We start from the raw sequence: 24,536 nt of genomic DNA on the forward strand, positions 1-24,536 counted from the left end.
TGTAAGATGAAAATGCCCATGGTTTGCTCCTCTCAATTATTTAAGTTTTTATAACTAAGAGGGAAGAGACAGGCAATGCCTTCTATCTTAAAACCTAGAAAATTTACTTTGATGTTATGTGTTTAACTTCTTTAAGTCTTCTGGCAGTTGCAGTAGTGGATTATTTGACTGTAGTTTCTGAAAAATTTATAATTATTCCAGACTTTAATTCCAAGAAATAAGACCTTCAGATAATTACCTCAAATTGTGTATAAAATTGTAATAATGAGTAGTTTTTTATTTTAGGCAGTTAAAAAAATCACTGTTGTTAAATATAGCATTAGTTCCATTTACAAATACTATTTCCAAAATAGTTTTCTTACCAAGGCCTAGGAATATAATACAACCAAATAAAATTTTCTTTGGATACCTTGACTAGATAGGCTCAGGTTTTCACATAGAAATGCATGGTGATATAGAAATACATTTTATTATTAAGCTTCTTCCAGGATATTTACAAAAAGTGGGAGGTAACAAAAAATATAAAAATGTACTGAACAGTGTCATTATAGACTACTCGTACATTATCAAATTTTTCTCACATTTCTTATATAAACTTGACTTAAAGACAAAAAGAAAGGTTATACAGGTTAAACAGTATCTGGAGTAATTACTCAACTCCAAATTATCTAACAGTGCCTTTACAAATTTAGAAAACTTCTTAGGCTTTTAACAACAAAAACAGAAAAGAGTGCAATTAATTTCATGGCTTGTAAAGTTTGATTATAACTCATATAAGTATAGCAAACAAACACCATTCCAGTTAATTTTCACCTTATGCAGTAAAACCAAGAGTGCCTAGTGACTCAGAATTACTCCATTTTAGCACATTGATACAAACAGACTTACTTAACAGAAATTTGGGGAAGTCATCTTCTATCCTAGTGAAAACACATTTCTAAAAGGTTTGGCAAAAGTAATTAGACTTCTAAAACTCATGTATGAATATGAAATACTGAGAGATGTGGAATGTCTCCTGGAGACATTTAGGGGGCGGCAGTATTACAAAATGATTAGGAGGGTAAGAGGGCCTCCAGAGCCACCCTGTTTGTGTTCAAATACTGTGTGATCTTCAGCAGTTAATCTTCCTGTGCCTTAGAGTTTCCTTAACTGTGAGATGGGGTTCATTATGCACTTAGCCCCTGGCAGTTGTGAGGATAAGCTAACAACTAAAGAGCCCAGGACAGAGGAATGCTGCCGGTTTCCCACTACTCTCTCCTGGGTGGTGTTAGTTCCAGGTAGGGCAGCGGGTTCAGAGGTTTCAAATGGCTCACTCAGAGAGTTTGTTCATAGACGACCAATCTTTTTCGTTGTTACCTCTAATTCAGTGGGCAGTAATACTAACACTTTTATAGTTTTTAGTTTATTGACTTTGTTCATATATAACTAGTCTTCAAAACAGTGTGAGGAAGGCAGAGGCAAGAATTATGATCTTCATTTTACAGATTGAGACACTCGGCTCAGACAGATTGTCACCTGGCTAGTCCAAGACAGATAATAAAAGGAGCCAGGACTTACAATCTTTTGCTTTTTGGAGAGGAAAAAAAGTTTACAATGATTACCAAGGAATGAGATAACAAAAAGCCATTAGATTTTATAAGTCCCAGATATTAAACTTTTTGGGGGAAAAACTATTAGTAACTCTTTAAAAGCTACAAAAAAGTCTAAACTCTTGTTATATATTACATCTGAGTAGAAAAAAATTTTCTTTAGCTGGCTACCGGAGCTGAAATGTAAAAAATATTTAGTCTCTCATTTGCTCTGCTGAGAATATAGCCCTACCCTTCTAAGTGTTTCACGCTCAACTCAGTGCTGTAAATAACTGACTTAAAAACATTCCAGATGTCTGTAAAACCTTCCAGTAAGCTACGGGAAGGCAAAATGGACTCCGTTTGCTATTCTTTCCTATAGTTTTAACTGACCTTATTTTAGTATATATTTAATTTCCTCCCTCAAATTATTCAACCCTGTGTAAAGATAACTGCATAATTATAGTTTATGTCTATACCCACTGAATGCTGGAATCTAACGGGCATCACAATGGTGTCAGTGGGAACGTAAGTTATTAGCAGCACAATTGAGCTATAAGAAAATATATTGTACTTAGTAATTCAACATTCAGACCAGCAGTCCCTACTCCTGGTTTTGTAACATCCATTTTTCCAGATTATCTTAGAGGCTGTTGTCACACAGTCACAAAACGTGACAACTTAATTTTTATATTGTAGAAAGCATCTTCAGAGTTTCAACTATAAAACAGGGTCACAGTTTTGGAGTCTTGATTGACCTAAAAAATATAAAGGTAAAAAAGTGCAGCACTCCTTTTCTAGGTGTCTAGGAAAAACCCCTCAATCCCTGTATGGTCAGATAAATAAATGTTAAAGTCCTTACAGAAAATTGCATGCCAGCAGCCTCTGGTATCGCTTAAATGCAAACTTGCTTAGTAATCAACCTTATAAATCTCATATGATTTGGTCAAGCAATGTAATAACTGGATTCTAGCTTGCCTTTTTGTACTTTTTTGAAAATAATATAAGGGAAGATAAAAGTGCCACTATTGTACTAAAGTGAAGGATTAGGAAAAAAATACAAAAACCAGTTATTTCTTATGCTATAAAATTTATGAAAAGCTTCATCTTGGTTCCATTACTTGGTTTTCATTACTCACTTTCCACTCTTGTACCTACTCATTATGAACTACAGTATTGGTGTCACCAATTCCTTATCATATGTCCTCATGTCTTTGCATCCTTGCAGATGACAACCTTCAAAGAACAAGTTGTGCAGCAAAGTATCAGTCCATAAAATGAAATCCTTCCTTATTGAAGTTATTAGCTCATTGATAATTAAGGATCTTCTTCCATATCATCTGGATTGGGAGCCATGATGAAGTGCTTTGGGCATACAAGGTTGTGTGTGTATGCATGTATTTCCCAGCGGGCATCGTCACTTTCGTGTGTAATGTAACGTTCTCCAATGCGAGTTTCAAATTCTCGAAGGTCAAGCCAAGTCTGATAGTCCTAGAAAAAAATGAAGTGATTATGAACTGTAAAAGAAACAATCCTGTCAACCCTTTTTTTTTTTTGCTTAGCACTCTACCTTCTCATAAGTACTCGCTCTAAGTTCCATTTGTAATATTTTAAATTAGCAATGTTCAAGATAAATACGTTTTCAAATTGAGTCTCTATGAAGAAATTATACCTAGTTTCTAGAATTAAAAAAAATTGTCTCAGCTTCTGAGGTGGCTAATAACAATCACAAACATTTTTGTGCTATATTATGAGAGGCCTACAATTGACTCCTTAACAATAGGAGAAAGTGCTTACCTAGAATCTATTGTCAGGGTAATTTAATAATCCCTGAGAGTAACTATGATTGCATTTTTTTGAAGTTAACTCTACCCCTCATTCCCTTTAAAATAATTCTAAAGCTTCTCTTTATGCTGAAGTTTGGGGGTACCTTTTTACAAATCTACGCAATGGCTTTTGGAGGAATTAAGCCCAACATTTCAAGTGGCATTTCTGATCTCTTCAATGCAAATTTAAACTTTTCAGTGAATATTTTGAAAGTGAAATATATTTGACAAAATATGCTATGCTCACCTTTAAAAAGGTGAAATGAACATATAAATAAAGCCCTATAAAAAGTGAATTCATTGCTTTTAGTTCCTGGGAGTTTAACTGCCAATCAATTCTGCACATCAATGATGTACTGCAAAACCTCCAGAGGTTCAGCCATAGTACAAATTAATCACTAAAGATCACTTACATTATTCTAAGACGTGAAGAATGTGTTGATCTTAGGGTGGTTTCATTAGGTAAAAGAAATTGCAATGATCTGCTCAAATGAGGATTGCCAAAGAGAGATACACATTTTTTTTTACCTGTAGCCAGGGATGACTAAGAGATTTGTCCACACTGTAGCGTTTTCTCATCTTCACTTGAAGTAGGTTGTTTATCAAATCAATTGCTAAAGAAAAGACAAATTTAGATACATGAATTTGGGCATACAGAACACCCCAAACCTGTGACTGCCTGTAAGGCAGTTCAATCCACAGAAATATAGGGTTAAGGATTTTTTTCTCAAGGACTTGGCCTTTAAGGTACTTGGTGATCCATAAATGTTTACTGAATTTACTTGTTTTACTAAGGAGGAAATATAGAATACAGGTTAAAAGTACAGACTCTGATAGGAAGAATTAACATTATTAAAATGTCCATACTACCCAAAGCAATCTATAGATTCAATGCAATTCCTATCAGAATACCAATGACATATTCAGAGAACTGGAACAAATATTCCAAATATTTATATGGAAACACAAAAGACCCCGAATAGTCTCAGTGACTTTGAGAACAAAATTGGAGGCATCACTCTACCTGTTAGCAGACTGTAGTACAAGATCATAGTAATCAAAGCAGCCTGATGCTGGCATAAAAAGACATTGATCAATGGAACAAAATAGCCCAGAAATTAACCCATGCCTTTATGGTGAAATAATATTTGACAAAAGAGAACATACAATGGGGTAAAGATAGCCTATTCAATAAACGGTGTTGAGAAAATTGGACAGATACGGGCAAAAAAATGAAAACGACCACCTTACACCATAAATAAGCATAAACTTAAAATGGATTAAACACTGAAATGTAAGTCTCAAAACTAAAAATCCTAGAAGACATAGCAGTAAAAACAGACATTTGTCTTAGCAATGTTTTTTGTGATATATCTCCAATACTGTGCAAAATCCTTTTAGTTTGATGTTCACTGCAGTGCTATTGATAATAGTCAAGATTTCGAAACAGCCCAAGTCCCATCAGTAAATAAGTGGATAAAAAAGTTGTGGTATCTTTACACAACAGAATACTACCTGGCAGTAAAAAGGAAGGAAATCTTACCTTTTGCCACAGCATGGATGGACCTAGAGGGTATTATGCTAAGTGATACAAGCCAGTCAGAGAAAAAAAAAACCAAAAAAAAAACCATACAATTTCACTTATATGTGTAACCAGTTAACAAAATAAAATAGAAACAGACTCACAGATACAGAGAATATAATGATAGCTGTCAGGGGATGGGGCTGGGTGAAAGAGGTGAAGGGAATAAGAGGAGGGAGAAGGTAAAAGGGGGGATAAATGGTGATGGAAGAAGACTAGCCTTTTTGGATGGTGAACACAATACAGTAGAGATATGATATAATATAGAATTGTACACCTGAAATCTATATAATGTTATTAACCAATGTCACGCCAATAAATTCAACAAATTCGGGAAAAAAAAGTACAGGCTGGAGCCAGCTGGCTGGTCTGAAGTCATTCTTCCTCCTACTCTGTGATAGGGAATCAGTTACTAAATTATACTCTGCCTTGGTTTCCTCATCTGTAAAATAAGGTTGTTGAGAAGATGGCATTAGCTTAATATATGTAAAGGGCTTAGAATGGTGCTTAGCACATAGTGCAAAGCATTAACTTATTTTAAGATGAATAAAACAGACTGATTATAAGCTGGGTAGTTTTTTTTTGTCCCCCCCCCCCCCCCCCCCCCAAGACATCATATTGCTTCCTAGTGCCTGGCTTGGTCTAGAAAAGTTGCCAAAGCCATTACCTTGCCTCCAAGATGTAGTTAAGACTGAGGTGTTAATATCAAAAGTTTGTACTCAACAGTTTTTGTTGTTAGGTTTATGGTTAAACCCACCTTTAAGGTTAGAGTTCTGGTATCATTTAGGGTTAGGGTAAGGGTAAGGATTAGGTTAAAGGGTAGGGTTAGAGTGGGGTTCAGAGTTTGGGGTAGGATAGGGGCTAGGGTTAAGGTTAGGTGAGAGGATTAGGGTTAGAGAGAGGGTTAGGCTTGAGTTTATGATTTGAATTACCATTAGGGTTAGAGTAGCTTTGAGGTTAGGGTTTGGGTTTAAATTTGGGTTAGCATTAGGATAAGAGAATAAGGTTTAGGGTTAGAGTTAGGGTTACTGTTTGAGTTAAGTTTACAGTTAGAATTAGCTTTTAAGTCAGTGTGGTTTTAAATTATGGTTAGTCTTAGTGTTAGGGGAAAGGCTAGGGTTGGGTTAGGTTTTGGAATTAGGTTTAGCATTTAGGTAAGGGTTAGGGTTCGGTTTATTATTAGGGTTAGAGTTAGCTTTGAGATTATGGTTTGTGTTTAAATTAGGTTTTAGGTTAGGGATAGGGAAAGGTCTAGGTGACCTTTAGGAGTTGGTTTTGAGTTAGGGTAAAGTTTAGAGTTAGTTTTAGGGTGAATGAGTAGTATTAATGTTAGGGTTTGAGTTAGCTTTGAGATTAGGGTTTCGTTTTAAGTTAGGGTTAGGGTTATGATTAGGGTAGGAGATAGGAATAGGTTTAGGGTTAAGGTTTGGGTTATTAGGTTTTGAGTTACATACTCAACAGGTTTTAACAAATATGATGTTCTGTATTTGGTGAGATTTTGGCATATATATTTTATCCAATTATATAACTACATACTGTCTATAGCCGTATATAACGATACAACTGAAATACTGATGCTAAGGCCTGAACCCAGGGAAGAGCTAAATGACATACACCATACTAGTTCTATTTCTCTTCTATATACCACTGAACAGCAAAGATTTTCCATATTTTAATTATGAATTTCTCTTTGTTCTAAATACTTCAAACCTTTATTCATTGTTCACTTTAAACAGTGCTCTACCATGTGTATCAGAATCTTTTGGGGCATTTATTTAAAATATCATTCCAACTGGTGAATCTGAATCTCTGGGATAAAGCCAAAGGACTTTATTCAATAATCTCACCAAGCCTTTCTGATATAAGAGGTTGATAAACCATGTTGTTCCAGGAGAGCGAAGATGACTTTGGTAATATCCCCTAACTCTCATGTGCACTTCTTCAGGCAGCTCTGCTCATTACCATATGAGCCTGCTACTCTCTTTACACATTGTTTCTTAAACTTTTTCCATTTTAATGGACTATTAATCCCTATGATTTGGTTGGGTATTTTTGGAAGAACAAAAAGGTCCCTTGTTCCAAGGGTTTGCTAAACCCATGTGGAGGTATTCCCCAGCAGTGGTTTTATTAAATTCTATGGGACTGTTAGATATGTTTGAAGTGGTATCTTCCTATCAGTATCAGTAAACTAAAGAGAGCCAACTAAGTCATTGTTGCTGGACTCAGAACTAGAAGTAGCAAACTCAAAAGCCTTCACCAGGCAGGAAAGATAAATGTATAAAGCTTTCCAGCAGGGGTCCACAGGAGACCTGAAAACAAACTGGTGAATGTCTATTAACTATAAAGCTCATTCTAGATATAAAGAACCTGAGCTATATAGGTCTTCTTTTAAGGAGCTTACAATCTAGTTCTGAAGGTACGAAAAGTGACTGGAAAGACACAATAGAATATTTAAGGAAAAAAATATGCCCAACTGGTAGCCAAAGTCGCCAGGTTAGAGAACGGGGTTCAGGGAAGAACTTGGTAGATGAGCCAGAGTTAAAGGGTCCTTGAAGTGGCAGGACTGCAATAGTGAGGAGGAGGGACTACAGGCAGGGGAAAGGCTTCAGCAAAATGCAGAAAACAGCTCAGAGGAGAGGACACAGCCAGATTTGTATAGGGGAATAATGGAGATGAGGCTGGATGTAAGCCTGAGCCCTATTACAGAGACAGCTACAGTGTGGTTAAAGTGAGGTCAGCAACATGAAAGCAGTGTTTCTAGAAGATCCAGTTGGTGTGACTGGAAAGGATAGTCTGAGATTTTAGAGGTTTCCAACAGAGCCAGATGGGGCCTTGATTAGTGGAAGAGTGCTCAAAAGTTGGTAACTAATTGACTTTGGAAGATTAATAGGAGATATAAAAAAAGTCAAAAAGGAGGATAGGGATCACTAAGATTTTTAGACTAAATGGCACAGAGCAAATTAAAAAAAAAATTTTTTTACCTTCACTAGAAATTTCTTTCCATGGATTTGGTGGGTACATAAATGCAGCATTTTGGATTTGGTCATTTATATCTTCATCTTCATTAAAAGGAAATGTGCCACTGAGGCTCACATAGACAATAACTCCCACTGACCACATATCTAGGGAACGGTTGTAACCTTTGCTTCTGAGAACTTCAGGGGCTAAGTACGCTGGCGTTCCCACCACAGACCTCCTGAATGACTTTTCCCCAATGATGCGTGCAAAGCCAAAGTCACACAGCTTCACCTGGAATTCAAAGGACGGTGTTAGTTTTATGTTATATATACATATCTACCTATCTAATCTGTCCCTAAATATGATAGTGTATCATTTTAACACACTTGCCAACTGTATTATGAATGTGAAAATGACTATAGATAGGGAAATTGTAAAATACATTTATAATCTGTGACTCATTACTAACAGTGCATCTTTCAAAAAAACCCTTTTGGATTCTAGCTTCCAGAATACCAAATACTAGACTGGTAGTGTTAAGTGTTCAAAGTTTTTTTATGAAATGGAGGGTGCTGATCTTTTATCATTTAGAGTTTAAGGAGATTACTTTTCTATCATCTGTGAAAGAATTCTGTTTCATTTTTGAATCTTCAGTGGACTCACAGTGCCTGGACACATAAAAGTACATAATAAATATTTGCTGAATGAAAAGTAAGTTAGGTTATTTAAAAACCTAACCCTTTATTTTGCTTAATCCTAGAATCTCTCTTCCCAAAAGTACTATAAATTGGCAAGTAAATGAAATTGAAATGTATTTAAGAGATTGCCTGAAAGAATAACTGTTCTCCATGTCTGTGGAACAAATTATTGCTAATCAGATATTTAGATTTGAAACTATCTGAAGGTAGTCATGTCACTAACATGTCCATTTGGGAACAGTTCTGGAAGTGTGATAAGCTTGGCAAAGCTCAGAACACTTGTCTTGCTGCCTTACTTCTAATAGGAGGTTCAGATTTTGGTGATCAATGATTCATCCATGTGAATAAGCAAAATACCAAGCCCTTTCTAGAGGAAATGCCCTGATTTTGTGAAACGTCTTCAGAAAAGCATTAATATAAAATGAGAGAAAGAGGATTTGGCCTGTATGAACCAGTGGTTCAAAGAGTGATGGGAAAGCAAAGATGAAGGTGTATTCAAATGATGCTATTTTGGGATATGGACCCTCATACATGTTTTTAGAATGATATTTATTCTGTGCCATTACTGAATTTGGCTACTTCTCTATTTAAGTCTTTGAAAAACAAGACTATTGACCATGAAGAAATATGAACTATCCCTTTTATTTTATTTTTTGTTAAATACCATAGTTTAGCTAACATCTTGATAAAGATGACTTGACAGTTTGACAACTGAGTAAAGAAGTGCCAGGGCTAGCACTTGAGCAAAAAACACTATCAAGTAAATGATGTTATTTTCCCTTTGTTCCTAATGGAACAGTGGGGATCACGAAAGCAGAGGTCACAAAGCTGGAGTTTTAGCCTTAGCTGTAGGGGTGTGCATCCTTTGCCCATACTATTTTGAAGATCAAATGAGATGAGATGATGAAAGCACTTTATTTAAAACATTGCACCAACTATTAGGGGACCCCTTTTGACCTCAGTGATAAGGAATCACTTCTAACCACCTAGGCATTATAAAAGAAAGAATATTACTTCTTTAAAAATACTGAGTTACTTTTAATTGTCTTTGATAAAGACAATTTGAGTTGAATTCACCAGTGAGATCTCCATCAGCTGTTTTTATTCTAGCCATTTGTCTAGTTGTACATGTTTTAAATGTACGTAACAGTTTGGCAACAGATATTCTAGCTATTTGGAGGATTCATCAATGATACAATCATGAAAAACACATGTACTACTAACATATATCCTCAGGAAAACTTTTCAAACATTGGGTTATGATCCATTTTTAGGTTATGAAATAAAGTTGGTTCGTTTTTTAATGAAATGAAATTTAACTGAGTAAAATGAATGCATCACGCATAGGGCATACACACAGGATCGTCCTATGCGTGAGAGCTGGTGGTGATGGGAAATGTAATTCTTACATTGGTTTTGGTGAAAATGTTTGAAATATAACATTCTAAAGAGCAAGAGTTGGCTTGCTGCCCACTAGATATCAAAGTCTATTATCTCCCAATTAAAAGTTACCCTTCAGTTTGCTTTATTTCATGGGGAATTTGTCCTGAGCAAGGAGCACATACCACGGCTGATTCTCCCCCACTTCATTCCCAACCCACAGACAGAGGTGAACTGCAAACAGTCTGTGTGCAGAAGGTATTCCTTGAGATCTGGTTAAGTCTAAAAAGTCTTAATGAAAATAAACAATGTAATTAGCAAAGTCTGAATTCAAATTATTCCATATTAATCCTCACTGGCAGTTACAGGCTGAAAACCATTTCTGTAAAATGGTTATATATTTGAGCCTACAGCACTAGCACTGCCTTTTCTTACATAGGTTTTTCGTAGTGTTGTCAGATACTTAAAATGATATTTAAGAAGGTTTTTGGAGAATATCTCACCTGAGGAAATGGCTCTGCTGATGCAAGCAGCACATTTTCTGGCTTTAAATCACAGTGGACAATGTTCTTAAAATGTAGATTCCTCAAAGCAACAAGTATCTGTTATTGAAGGAAACAGATTTTTTTCAATGCCTGGAAAAATTATAGCTAAACTCTAATCTGACCCATTAAATGGTACAGTAATTTGAAAAGTCCACTACAGGTCATCAAGATTTAACTAAAAGTGTTACTCTGTTCTTCAAGGTTAACAATGTCCAACATAATAAATACATAAAATATATATAATGCTATTTAATTCCTTATGTAGTTTTTAATCACCCCAATGTATTTAATTTAAAAATAAAGTACAGCAAAGGGAAGATAATCAATAATACTGTAACAACTATGTACAGTGTCACATGGGTACTAGACTTTTCAGGTTGATCACTCCGTAAGTATATAAAGGTCTAATCAGTATGTTGTACACATGAAACTAATATAATATTGTATGTCAACTGTAATTAAAAATCGTAAAGGGAAAGCAACGTTAACATAAAAGAACCTCTAAAACAGGATAAAGGCAAAATTAAAATTAAAAAACTAAGCAATTATCTTTTACTGTCATAAAAAAATTATTCTCTAGTTTCAAAAAAAGAGTTAAAATACCTGTGTCACCATGAATTTAGTAATTCGTTCTGGGAGTCGACTTTTCTCACTGGATAGAATCATTTCCAACATATCCCCATGCAGCTTTTCCATTACTACAAAAACTCGTTCTGGGGTTTCAAACATACATTCCAGGTTTACAATCCCAGGATGGTGCAAATTCTGAAGAGTTGCAGGATTAATTGTATGGCATACATGGCACAGAAAGAAAAACAGTTTAGAAAAATAAACAATACAAGCAAACAAAATAAAAGGGATCACAGATTGTAATTTTCCCAAGTTATGGCGAGTTGGGTGCTGAGAGGAAAGAATTTGTCCTCAATATGATCATATAATTGCCCTTATTCATTATTATTACCTTTTCCTTTTCATTTTTTTAATCCTCTGACACTGACTTCATGCTGTCCATGAACAGGCACCAATTGCCAAATTTTAGCCAATTACACAGAGCTCTTAGGGGCCAGTATTTGTGAAGGTTTTTGCTCAAGAGATGGTTTTGTTGTTAAGGTGGTTATTTACTTAAGTCTTGATTCTTATTATATTACTGTATATGTTGACTTGGTCTTCCCTCCTCTAGACTCAGCATCTCTTTATCTCCATCATCCTGTTTCCTGAGTACTACTATGTTACCAAGGTTGGACAATACAAAGATGAATGTGATACTGTTTCTCCTAATAAAAAGCCACTTTTCATACTGGAGAAAAAAGAAAACAAGAAACTTCCTCTAAAGCAAACTTGAGGAGTTAGCCACACTCAACAAAAATGTTCAATGGCTCTTTATTTCTGGGCATAAATCTAAATTCCTCTGCTTTGATTTTAAGATCTTAAAAAATCTGACTTCACTATCCCAATTCTATCTTAAATTATTCTCTATTGGCCCCAAATGGTTAAGCTTTTCACTTCTTATTAATAGAAGTATATTTTTCTTACGCTTTTTCCTCTTATTATTGGTACCTAATTATGCTAAGAAGGTAAACATTTTTTTTGTCTGTGTGAAGTTAAACTCCATCTCTAAAATGTTTTTAAAATCCACCATCATCTCTCAACTCCCCCTGCAAGTGCCTTAATTTTAGCTCACATTACTTCTTTCACTACTGCAATGGTTTCCACTATCCTCTGAATGTGCAGCAACACTTAACCCGTGGTACCAGATACTGTGTGTATGTATCTTACTCTGTAGCCTCATTAGCTCCCTGAGGCAGAGACCATGTCTTAGTCATTTTTAACTCAATATCTAAATGATGGTTATTTTTTTTAAAGTTTAGAAAAACGAGAAGCACAAAATATTGTTTATTAATCAACTTAAGACAACTTAATGTTCCAATTTACTAATTAGCTTAAAACATCAGAAAAATAAAAAGATAAAGCTACATTTTAGCCTTCTAGATGACCCCCAAAAGACATAAAAATGTTAAAATAACTCACAGATGGAGAGCAGATGATATAGTTAGTGTTGGGGGGAGATTAGGAGGTGGAGGGATTGAGCAAAAAGGAAAAAGGACTCATGGACATGATCAATAGTGTAGAGATTACTGGGGGGAGGAAGGATATAAGGGGACTAAATGGTCATGCAAAAAAATAAAGATTAAATTTAAAAATTTTTTAGCCCTGATTGGTTTGGCTCAGTTGGTTGAGCGTCGTCTTGCAAAGCAAAAGGCTGCTGGTTCGATTCCCAGTCAGGGCACAATTGATGTTTCTCTCACACATCAATGTTTCTCTCCCTCTCTTTCTCCCTCCTTTCCCCTCTCTCTAAAAATAAATAAATATTTAAAATACATTTTTTAAAGAACAGCTTTCATATAAAAAGAAATATTATTGCCACAGATAGGCTTTCTCCATAATAATCTAATTTTTGTTAATGAACTGCAGTGGTTCTGATAGTTTCCATTTAGCATATAAGGTATCCCCAAAGTGAAGGTATATTAACAGTTTTACTATAGGATACTGGCTGATTGTTAAGTTAGTAATGAAACCATTGACCTATCATACCTATAAGGAACCTATTAGATAATGTAATAGTGTCAGAATAGAAAGTTAACATTAATCATTTTGTTATTAAATAAAACCCACACGTTGAAAAAAAAAAAAAACTAATTTATTTTATGGGATTTAAATCATTGCCAATAAATCTTTTAAAATATACCTTAATGAATTAAACTATTAATAAATTAAATCTTTAGAGTTTTAACTTAATAAAATAAAAAATACTACTTTTAAGAGGTAAATAATTTTTAAGCAGTCTTCATTTTAATAATAATTGCTATAATAATCCAGCACCTTATTTGTGAGAACTGGGTGGGTAAAACAATGACCTAACAAAAAAAATATGGTGGTAGATGTATCAATTATTTTGAGCTCCTGGAATGACTAATTAAGAATGATATTTTTAAAAGATTTTACTTATGAAAATGAGTTCCAAATAAATTACTACCATAGAGAAAAATAATGGCAGTCCATATAACTCCTAGCGTACTGTAATCTAATTTTTCCTTTTTAAAAAAGAACTTAAGGAGTTAATTCAGATGCTCACCACCCTCTCATTGAGCCAAAAGGTCATAAGATGAGACCAAAACAAAACAAAAAAAAAATGAATCTTATTCTTATCAGTACACGAAACAGTCTTCGATTTAAAATTCATGAATCAAAAATTGAAACCAATACATGGCACTTTTTTTTTTTTTTACCTGTAAAATAGCCACTTCATTACGGAGTTGACTTTCTTGTTTTGTGGGAAATCTCATCTTATCAATTACTTTAATAGCCACATCCCTTCCAGTTTTTCTATGTTTTCCTATTAAAAAAAAAAAGTACAGAAAAAAAAAAAGAAAAATTAACAGCTCACATACAATACAAAAACATTATCAGAAAGTTGTCCACAGACTCAAATTTATATTACTTACTCTTATGTTTCTTTTCTTTGGCTTATTTTTCTCGTTCTCTTTCACTCACCGTTAATTCTGAGAAATATATTATGTTTTCCCTTTACAGAATTTGCCCCATATCAAGGGTGTTTCATTATTTTAAATGGTAGAAAATTTGAACCAACTTTTTGGTGAAAAATAATCTACCTTATTAAATAAATGATAGTTAACTACCCTGACCTGGTATTCAGAGACTCTGTCAAGATGGAAACATTGTACTCATGAATTAATTTTATTCTAGGTTCACTGAGTCAGCACAGAGTGATTCAGCCACATATAAGAGCAAGCCTGGAGTAAGGCCAACTAGGAGACTACTGTTAACAGTCTCAGCAAGGGATGGCAAAGGTTTAACATTACATTTCTTTTGTAATATGGATCATAGCTCATAAAGTACCCTTACATACATTAAGTTTAATTAATATTAACAACCCTGTGAGCTATGTAGGTCAGCTTTAATAACTCCATTAAACTGATGAAGAAACTGAGGCACAGTGAGGTTAAATGACTGCCAATATTCTAAATCATAAACAGTTGACAAATGGTGCCATTTGTGTGGAAAACCAATAGAGCGTATACTTCAATAAATAAGCCTATATACAGCACAACATAAACCTCAAACCATTTATTTTGCCCACACGACTATCTTTTATGTATGAGCTATAAGAATAAAGGCTATGGTGAAAATAATTTTCTAATTCTCTCTGTTACTTACTGTGATAAGACTTAACATCTGGCAAATGTGGTAAAATTTCACAGCTTTTCTACAGTATATACAATATACAAATGGCTATAGTCACTTACCTCCATAAACGATGCCAAACTGGCCTGAACCAAGCACCTCATCTGCAAAGATCTGATAAAGAGCACTGATGTCCTATTTAGGAAAGAGGAAGCAGTAAGTATAATTTACCTTTATAAAGCACTGTCAACATTTCTTTTCATTCAAATACTTAAGTACATTTTTGTTTTTATGACATAGGCAACTAATTTTCATAACAATATTTTATGAAACAGGCTTTCTATGTCCTAGAAACATAAGCCTAATTTTCATACTATCACTCTCAATATGCAAGTATAATGTATTCTGTAAGAAGACCTTGGGAAAAAATGCTTTGAATAAAAAAATCTTAGATTTATTAAGCAGTGACCTATAAAAAATAAATTAACATAAAAAATTAAGAACAAAGTTTTTACCTATTTTACCATTAAAAAGGTTTGCCATCTTTGATTTGAAAAGAAAATTCAAAAGGTTCATATTATTAACATTAATTAGGAAAGACTAAAAGACTAATGAAACCAGTATGTATGAGAAAATCTAACTGAAATCCACTGCTTGATTTTATCCCTTCTCTCCCTCCCTCTCCTTTTCTTCCTTCCTTCTTTTCCCTTAAATAATGGTGGTTGTTGTCAGAAAATTTGGTGGAGGGGTACTCTCTAATGGCATCGACAGCTCTTCAGTCAAGGTCACCCTTCTGTTTGAATATGTACTGCAGTCTCCATGAAGTTGGGGACTCTATCTTGTTTAGTGTTACATTCCTACTGAGTGCCTGTCTCACGGTAGCCACTCAAATACTTTACTCTCATAGGCCTCAATTTCTTTATTGGTAAAGTGGATATAATAATATCTACCTCACAAGATTTCTGAGTAAATTAAATTAGGATATATATAAAGTGTCAGGATGTTCAGTGCCTGACATACAATAATCAGTATGGCTAACCCTTGGACAACTTTGAAGGTGAGGGACGACAACCCCCACACAATCAAAAATCAACATATTACTTCTGACTCCCCCAAAACTTAACTACTGTTGGCCCTTTGCAACTGAGGATTCAACCAACTGCAGAACAAAAATGCTGTTTTCACTCCACAGATGGGTGAATCCATGGATGTGAAACCTAAGGATACAGTGGAAGGGTAATTTTCACTTACCACATTCTCCTGGATCTGACAATTAGATACAGAGATACTGGTAGACAGATCTTCTGTAAAATATAAGAATGATGTATGAGAAAAGAACAAAATCGTCAGTATATGACTTAACAATATTAATATTTACTGATATGTGAATGCCCAGAGTATAGTAAATTTAGAACACTGGCTAACAGTTAATATAATGTAATTACATTTGTTAATAAAAACATCATATATCATACATCCATACAAGGAATACTATCTGAACATTTAATAGTGTAGAGCTATAAGCACTGAATAAGAAAGCTATTCATGACATATCATTAAGTAATAAAGGTAAAGCAGCATGTGAATTAAAAACAAACAAACTTAAGATTACTTCAGGTGAGTGAGAGAGGTGCAGGTGGGAAACACAGATTTTAGTCTTTAAATACTTCTATACAGTTTGTATTTTTTAAAACGTAAAAAGCATTGCATTACTTTAATACAAAATTTAAAAATCAGGTAAATCTACATACTGACATTGAAATATATCTGATATATATATTAAATAGTGGATAAAAGCAAGTTGTAAACACAGAGTATGGCTACATTTTTTATAAAAATAAAAATATAACAACATAGTACATAGTATAGGTGCCCCTTCGCCCAATACCTCCCCAAACCAATAAATATACACCAAACTATTAATAACTGTTTTCTGAGGGAAGGGGGTATGCAACTGGGAATGGAAGACATGTTTTATGTGTGTTTTATGTGTGTAGGGAGCATTTTCTCACTTTATATATTTCTATGAAGTTTAAATGTTTCTATTTGGAAAGGGAAGTAATTAACAAGAAAAAGAGAGAAGGGGAACATGAAAAGTAAACAAGAGACTAGATATCAAACATCCAGACCCTCGGAGACAACTAAGAGAAACAAGATATGAAATTTCCTTATAATTCCAAATATAAAAATATAAAACTTCATTCACAAGAAAATGTCAGTAAAATATAGCTCAAAAAATAAGTAATATGACTGTCAAAAACTCCATTTTAAGTGAATTTAAAAATATTTGATTAATGAAACAAAATAGGCACAGCATCAACAAAATTAATGTGTTTAAAACCCTGATATTCATTAGTTCCAGTTTCCTAGTTTAAATCAATATTTAGTTTCAAAGGCCTCCACCATCTAGCTCCATCCAGTTTTTTCCCATTTTTAAATCATTTTTATTTTCCAACTACACTTGACATAAAATGTTACATTAGTTTCAGGTGTACACCCCCCATTGATTAGATATATATCTTACTAAGTGATCATCCCAATAAATCTCACACCCATTTGACACCATACGTAGTAGATATTTAAGTCTAGAGGCCAAGATCGCATAGCTAATAAGTGGCAGAAATAGGGTTTTGTTCTTCAGAATCCTCTTAACCCTTCTCCAATTCTGCTTTTAGAAACCCTTAACTCTAGGGAGTAGGTCCAAGGATGGGCTTGAGAAGGTCCCTAAATCTAATTATATATATAATTTGTGTGTATGTGCATGTATTATATGGGGAAAAGGTCCATGATTTTAATTCAAATATATTACAGTTCTGTCGAAAATCCCTCCAAACTTGAGAAGCACTGTGAACATCCATCTATTCACCCTCTATTAATATTAGACACCAAGTATGTTCATGATCATTACATTTGTCCCTTTGATCACACTGTCTCCTCAACTAGAGATCACTACCCCATCTACCTCTGCCATTTAGCCCTGCCTATCCTAACCTACCTGAGATCTAAGCTCTAGGTCCAAATCAGGTTCTTCCACCATGATGTCTCTTTACTCTTCCTATCCACATTTGAGTTCCTCAAGTAACACATTACTCATTTTTGCACTTTACTGCTTTATACTGCCATCTACCACTTGTGTGTCGTCGGCAGCCGTCCGTCTCGAGAGACGATGGTGTAGCTTCTTGAGAGTCTATCTGCACCGCCGAGAATGGCTGTGCAGTCCGATTCGGGAGTGACAATCCCTGCCGCACTTGGTACAGGTGAAGGCAGATGGCCGTGGTTGCTGCTGTTGACACTGCTTCCGCCTCGATCTTTTCTGGACCGCCTCCTCGTTGCGCGCAGCCTCTGCACATGACGTACCTTGCCTGACTGTGAGCCTCCAGGCTAGGCGGTCGTCTGCTTGAACTTCCCATGTGTTGAGATTGATGGAGCATTGTGTCATGTCCTTTTTGCAGATGTCTTTGAACCGCAGTTTTGGGCGCCCTGTCATCCTCTTGCCTCAGTTTCACTTGAGAGGACCACTTGTGTGTATATGTGTCTTATCTCCTTAAATGGCCTTTAAAATTTCTGGTTATCTTTTGTATTATAGCTCAGGACCTAGCATAATGCCAAGAATAGCTGCACAAAATAATACAGCTGAACTGAAATAAACTATATTTAGAAACCAGTTGGTTTCTGTTTAATTTAGATATATTTATCTAATAAATGAGTTATGTTTCCCCATAAATAACATAATGCCAGTGGAGGAAAACTGCCATTATACTATGTCTTTCCGATTTAGTGTTCAACTGAACCTTTATCAAATTTTGTTGGTGCAAAGGACATACGTTTCTATAATTTTTAAATATTTCTAAATGTTTTAATTCAGCTAAAAGAAATAGAGCATTTCTGACTTCATAGATTTCATGAGTGTGATGTAAACAAACCATAACACTTTATAGTCTGTTATATCCCACTGTGAAGCAAAATACTAATACTAGTAGTTAATCCAATGATAATTCATGATGCTAAACACTGTTGTATACCTTACATGTCCTCCTTCATTTAATACTGACAACCCTATAAAGAAGGTAATATTATAGAGGTATAATACTTGTCTAAGATCACATAGCAAGGTGGCCAAACCAGGATTTAAAGGTAGGGAGACAGAGCCTGGAGCCTACCTCTAGGGTACTTTATGTATATGCTATAACCGACATTATTGTATAAAGGAATTAACTAATGGCATTGGTTACACCAGACAAAGCTTAAAATGAGCATTAAAAATACATACAAAAAACACAACTATACAAAATGCTTAAGAACCACAGGGGGAAAAAAGCCATTAACAAGTATATTGCTTACTGTGATCTTTTCCTTGCCCCGGAGAAGTGCAAACACTGGCTTGAGGGGTAACAGGCATGAGAGCTTGGCGAATTGCTTTTTCCCAGCTCTGTGCGACCTCAAGTCCAATTCCAGTGGCAGCAAAAACAGAACTATGAGCGCTGTCTCCAATGTTCTCACCAACAAAGTATACCATAGTATCTGTGATGATTTCAAAACAGTACGGATTGCTGCCTTGTGAAATGTTTGTGAAATCTTGTGGCGAGGAAATGCGGAGAATTTCTGAAAGTGGAATTTCCTGAAGTAAAAAATTAAGCATTGGAAAATATAAATCTTTGTTTTTATTTTCAATACATTGAACAATAAAAAATATGCATTGCTAATAAATGCTATTAATATGAACACACATATGTGGCCCAAGGAACATACAGTCAAGTCTTATGTACCTGCCTTGAATAAGCTGAAGCTCAGCAAGGCCAGACACAGAGCATGAAGTAATAAATAACTGTCAATGATATCCTACTGCAGGTCATTAGAATGTAAGGAAGGAGAGGATTTAAGAAGACAATGGCTGCTATATACAATGCTTGTCACTTTTCAATTGTCATTAAAGCAATTCAACAATTCTCTACTGGCTGCTGTCTGCAAGAGTTGGGCAAAAGTAGGTTTACAGTTGTTCATATGGAAAATAATACAATAAATAACACAAGAATAAACTCTCTTTTGTGTACTCACAACTGTAAGTCTACATTTGCCCACCCCCTATATCCCCCAAAGGAGAACAAAGAAGACATAACAGCAGCAAATTAGAATGTCTGATTCTGTCCATAACTGTAATAATCATTTATGTTTAATCCACTTCTTAAGGCAAAAAAATATATCAAATAAACCCCAACTAACTTTCAGTCATTTGTTCCTATTCTCTTTCTTATTAATACAATTGCCACACTTATAATCGTGTTGGTGTCAGTGACACAGCAAAATGTAGAGCAAGCCAAGCAAAGAATAGTACACAAAGTAGATGAAGAGCCAAAAGAAGCACCTGGAAATTGGGACTTAAGGTAAGATGGAAAATGAGAGAAACACCGAATACCACATTGACCTGTTCTGCACAGGCAATGATCACGTGTTTCTAAACAGTTTAATCTAAATCACAGTACCTGAGTAAAGCAGCAGCAACCTGACAGGCAAACCAAAAACAGAGAAACATGCACAAAAAGCAACCTTTGTTGGCAGAACTGTTGTAGGAAATGAGATGGTCAGGTGGAGGACAGATACTTCAACAAGGAACTGAACAGTGACTCCTATAAACTATATTAGGCAGAGTCCTAACAGGTACACTCCAATATAACAATTAACGAATATTATTCAGATATATTTGAAAAACATACACTATTTTAATGTACATAGCTTCAAAAATGTGAATTCTTTTACCTTATAATATTTTGATCCAGATTCATTTTGAAACAATGTTAGGCATTTGCTGTCCAGTCTCCAATAATGCCTCTTTCTCTATAAAATAAAGAATATAAAACTGTGAAGTTCAAAACAATGATCCCTCCAAAGTATGTTTCCTTTTCATTTCTATTTATAAATTTGTACTTTTTAATGGGTTTAAAACTCATGAGGTTCAAAATTCTGAAACTATATAAAAGACACACAGTGAAAAGCATATTCCCACCATCACTCCGACCCTTACACATAGACAGCAATGTTACTAAGTTTTGGGAATCCTTTTACAAAACTTCATGCATGCACATCTAAATATATATGTATCACACACAGAGATACATCATTTACCTACAGGCTAAATTTCTAAAGTTTGGCTTGCTGGGTCAAAAGATATGTTCACATGTAATTTTGCTTGACAGTATTAAATTACCCTACATAAAATTTCACCCAATTTAAAGGTTAATCAGCAACATGCGAGTGCCTGTTTACTCACATCTTCACAAATGCACTATGTTATTAAACTTTTGAATCTTTGATATACTGATAAATAAAAACTGGTATTCAGTGAAATTTAAGTTATATCTTAAGATCGTGCTATGTTTAAGAGTGACTTGTATCTTCTTGTCTGTGAACTCTGTTCATTAGCTTTTCAAGTAGTAATATGTATTTAGAGTTCCTCCATGTCTTTTCGTGACTTGATAGCTCATTGCTTTTTAGCTCTGAATAATATGTCACTGTCTGAATGTACCACAGTTCACTTACCATTCACCTCCTCAAGATTACTTGACTGCTTCCAAGTTTCGCAATTATGAATAAAGGTACAATAAACATCCATATGTAGGTTTTTATAAGGACATAACTTTTCATCTTCTTAGGGTAAATAGCAAAGAGTATGATTCCTAGATCATATGATAAGAACATCTTTAGTTTTGTAAGAAACTTCTGAACTCTTTTCCAAAGTGGCTGTACCATTTTGCATTCCCATTAGTAATGAATGAAAAGTACCTGTTGCTCTATATCCTTGCCAGCATTTGGTGTTGTCAGTGTTCTGGATTTTAACTATTTCAATAGATATATAGTGGTATCTCGTTGTTTTAATTTGCATTTCCCTGATGACATATAATGTAGAGCATCTTTTAAGGTGCTTATTTGCCATCTGTGTACCCTCATTGGTGAGGTATGTGTGAAGATACTGTGCCTTTTTTAAAAATAATTTTTTATCCATTTTATATTTATTGATTTGAGAGAGAACAGAGAGACACTGATGTGAGAGAGAAACATTGATCAGTTGCCTCCCATATGCACCCTGACTGGGGATCAAATCTGCAACCTAGGTATGTGCACCGACTGGGAATTGAACCTGCAACTTGTTGATGTACAGGATGATGCTCCAACCAACTGAGCCATTTGCCCAGGGCTGGGCCCATTTTTTAAATTGCATTGTTTTCTTTTCAAATGTCTCTTGCTAATATTTTCTTCCCATCTGTGGCTTCTTTCCATTCTCTTCACAGTGTCTTTAGTAGAGCAGAAGTTTCTAATTGTAATAAAGTTCAGCTTATCAATTATTTCTTTCATAGGTTATGCATTTGGCACTGCAAAAGGTTATGCAAGGGGTTTATATTTAGACCCTTTCTGAATCTTTACTGCTATACCAGTTCATAATACATTAAATATCCTGCCTTTTAAAAATCTTCACATATATATATACACACATATATATATGTGTGTATATATACGTCTGATTCTCATTTAGAATAAAAAATGCACAAAATAAAGCAGATAACAAAGCTTCACTGACGTCTTTACATGTCTGTGATTACTGACCAGGGTGTCCCTGCTGGTGTAATGGACCATCCATCCTTCCTTCACCATAGTGCTGCTCTTCCTCTTTGTGTGCTTGATGGATTGTACGACCCTCATCAGCGGAATATTATTGCTTGTTGAAGGACTAAAAATATTTAATATTTATGATTACTATTTATATTACAATTTAAAAAATCATATACATATTATAAGTTAATCAAGCCTTTTTAAAGATAATGGGCTAAAAATTTTCAAACTATCTTAGGAAGACAAACAATGGCTTAAGGAGAAAAATTTATTCTGTTATGCTAACAGTTGATCTTTAAAAGATTAAGACAACACTGTTAGTCCTCATTATTTGGCAGAAGTATTTTCTGGAAGTCACAAAACAAAAAAAAAACAATGAACAGAGCAGAAAGAATCCTCCCCAATTAGAAGATCTGGAGCTTGAGAGAGGGCCCATTTGAGACTGCTGTTGAGAAAGCTTCCTATCCCAGGCAGCACGATAAATCAGTAAGTTCACAACTAGGCAAAAGAAGTACACCTATACTCAAATTCTCATGGCTCAAAAGTCAAATTCTATTGTTCATGTTGTTAGCAAAAAGTACTTCTAGTAGAAAATACTGAAAAGAAAATTATTTACAGATACTAAGAATGCAATGATCACACTGGGTAATAAATACGGAAGCATAAGCCAGTAACAGTATAGCTGGAGAAAAAGAGCAATTTGGGGTGTGTGTATAAAAACAAACAAACAAAAACACTGTTTCTGAATTTCAGTCTCAAACAGTTAAATGCTTTCTCTTAAAATTATGAAGTATTCACACTTAGGAAGCTAAGTTTTCTCAATAGTCTCCAAACTGGGTAAATAAGTTTTAATTAATAATGATATAATAAGACCTGTAATTTAAGGATAAGCCAAACTGAATAAATGACAACTCTCCCATATGAGATTGATAAATGACCCATTTCTTTTAAATACCACTTTGTTGACAATGAAAAACAAAACCTGCCAAAAATGTTAATATTCTAGTATGAAGCAGTACAATCCTAGAGGGCCGTATATACAAAATAATGAATTTCTGTTAACGTAGGGGATATTTAAAAGTTTTATAACTGAATAGTATTTTTACAAAGTGTTAAGTCACATTACTTGTGGTATATGAAAACTGACCCCAAATTTGTCACCATCTTTGTGCAACATTCTCAGGTGTACTCTTACCATGCTTCTAACATCGGGTAATCTGCCGATGCAAAGGCTGTGTGAAACTGGTGGCTTTAACTGGTGGTTCAGTTCTGGCCCCTTACAGGAGCTGCTCCACAGCTAGATATCACATCTAGACTATATTTAAATAAAGCATTTTTCTCTTTAAAAAAACAGAATTCTCATACCTTTCTGGAAATCTTGAGTGGACGGCAAGACTGATAATTATTTCAGAAATACTGAAGAATTAGTCGCAATTTAATTAGATTTTAAATTACATTTTTTGTTCCATTTAAAGAGATGTGGCCTTTTCCTCATTAATGGAGCCTTCTGGACTGACCTTGCATTTGGAAGTACAAAAGTTTGCCATATCTGAATATGCATTACCTGATTGTTTTAACAGCTTCTTCATCTCTTTCCACATCAAGATCAGATGGATCCAGGAAGAACATTTTATCTTCTGGGGCAGATGGTTCTTCTGTGTCGTCCAAGCCCCTACTACCATCACTGTTTATATCACTACTGTCAATATCCATTGGTATATCTGTATCTGTTCCCAGATTGGAAGGTTCTGGCAAAGTTTTAAATGAATTTCAGAGTTTTATATAATGAGATATCAATACATCTAAACAGAGACAGGATACTAAATGTGAAAAAAATGTTTTAAAACCCTTAAAATAAAAAGGTAAGAAATATCTTTATGATTTAGGATAAATAAATATTTCTTAAGAAAGATGAAAAATGCACAAACCATAAGGCAAAAAAATCAATTTATATGATTATATTAGAATTTTAAATTTCTATATGACAAAAGATACTAGAAGCAAAGTAAAAGATTTATTCACTACTATTATACTTCTTGTCAATTGATTTTCTGCTGGGGTCCAAGGCAATTCAGTGGAAAAAGAATAAACAGCCTTTTCAATAAATGGTACAAGGACAACTGGATAGCTACATGTAAAAAAAAGAAATTGGACCACTTCCTTAAAGCAAATAC

At 34.6% G+C, this 24,536-nt stretch overlaps 1 protein-coding gene across 2 annotated transcripts in view; it reads right to left on the reverse strand.

Moving 5' to 3' along the window:
• Positions 1-450: 450 nt before the first annotated feature.
• Positions 451-24,536, reverse strand: part of PRKD3 (protein kinase D3) — a 61,006-nt gene continuing 36,920 nt past the window's right edge. For both annotated transcript variants that reach the window (XM_090281167.1, XM_090281168.1), the window contains 12 exons: positions 23,927-24,110; positions 22,357-22,480; positions 20,515-20,592; positions 19,102-19,378; positions 16,012-16,064; positions 14,883-14,955; positions 13,845-13,951; positions 11,161-11,322; positions 10,516-10,614; positions 7,958-8,225; positions 3,923-4,008; positions 451-3,059 (listed from right to left, as the gene is read on the reverse strand). In XM_090281167.1, the coding sequence (XP_090137293.1) occupies positions 2,886-3,059; positions 3,923-4,008; positions 7,958-8,225; positions 10,516-10,614; positions 11,161-11,322; positions 13,845-13,951; positions 14,883-14,955; positions 16,012-16,064; positions 19,102-19,378; positions 20,515-20,592; positions 22,357-22,480; positions 23,927-24,110 (1,685 nt within the window). In that variant the 3' untranslated portion in view covers positions 451-2,885. The remainder of the gene's footprint in view (positions 3,060-3,922; positions 4,009-7,957; positions 8,226-10,515; positions 10,615-11,160; positions 11,323-13,844; positions 13,952-14,882; positions 14,956-16,011; positions 16,065-19,101; positions 19,379-20,514; positions 20,593-22,356; positions 22,481-23,926; positions 24,111-24,536) is intronic.

This window comes from Furipterus horrens, unplaced genomic scaffold, assembly GCF_987537825.1.
Source record: "Furipterus horrens unplaced genomic scaffold, mFurHor1.1.pri manual_scaffold_6, whole genome shotgun sequence".
In the NCBI taxonomy this organism is placed as follows: Eukaryota; Metazoa; Chordata; class Mammalia; order Chiroptera; family Furipteridae; genus Furipterus; species Furipterus horrens.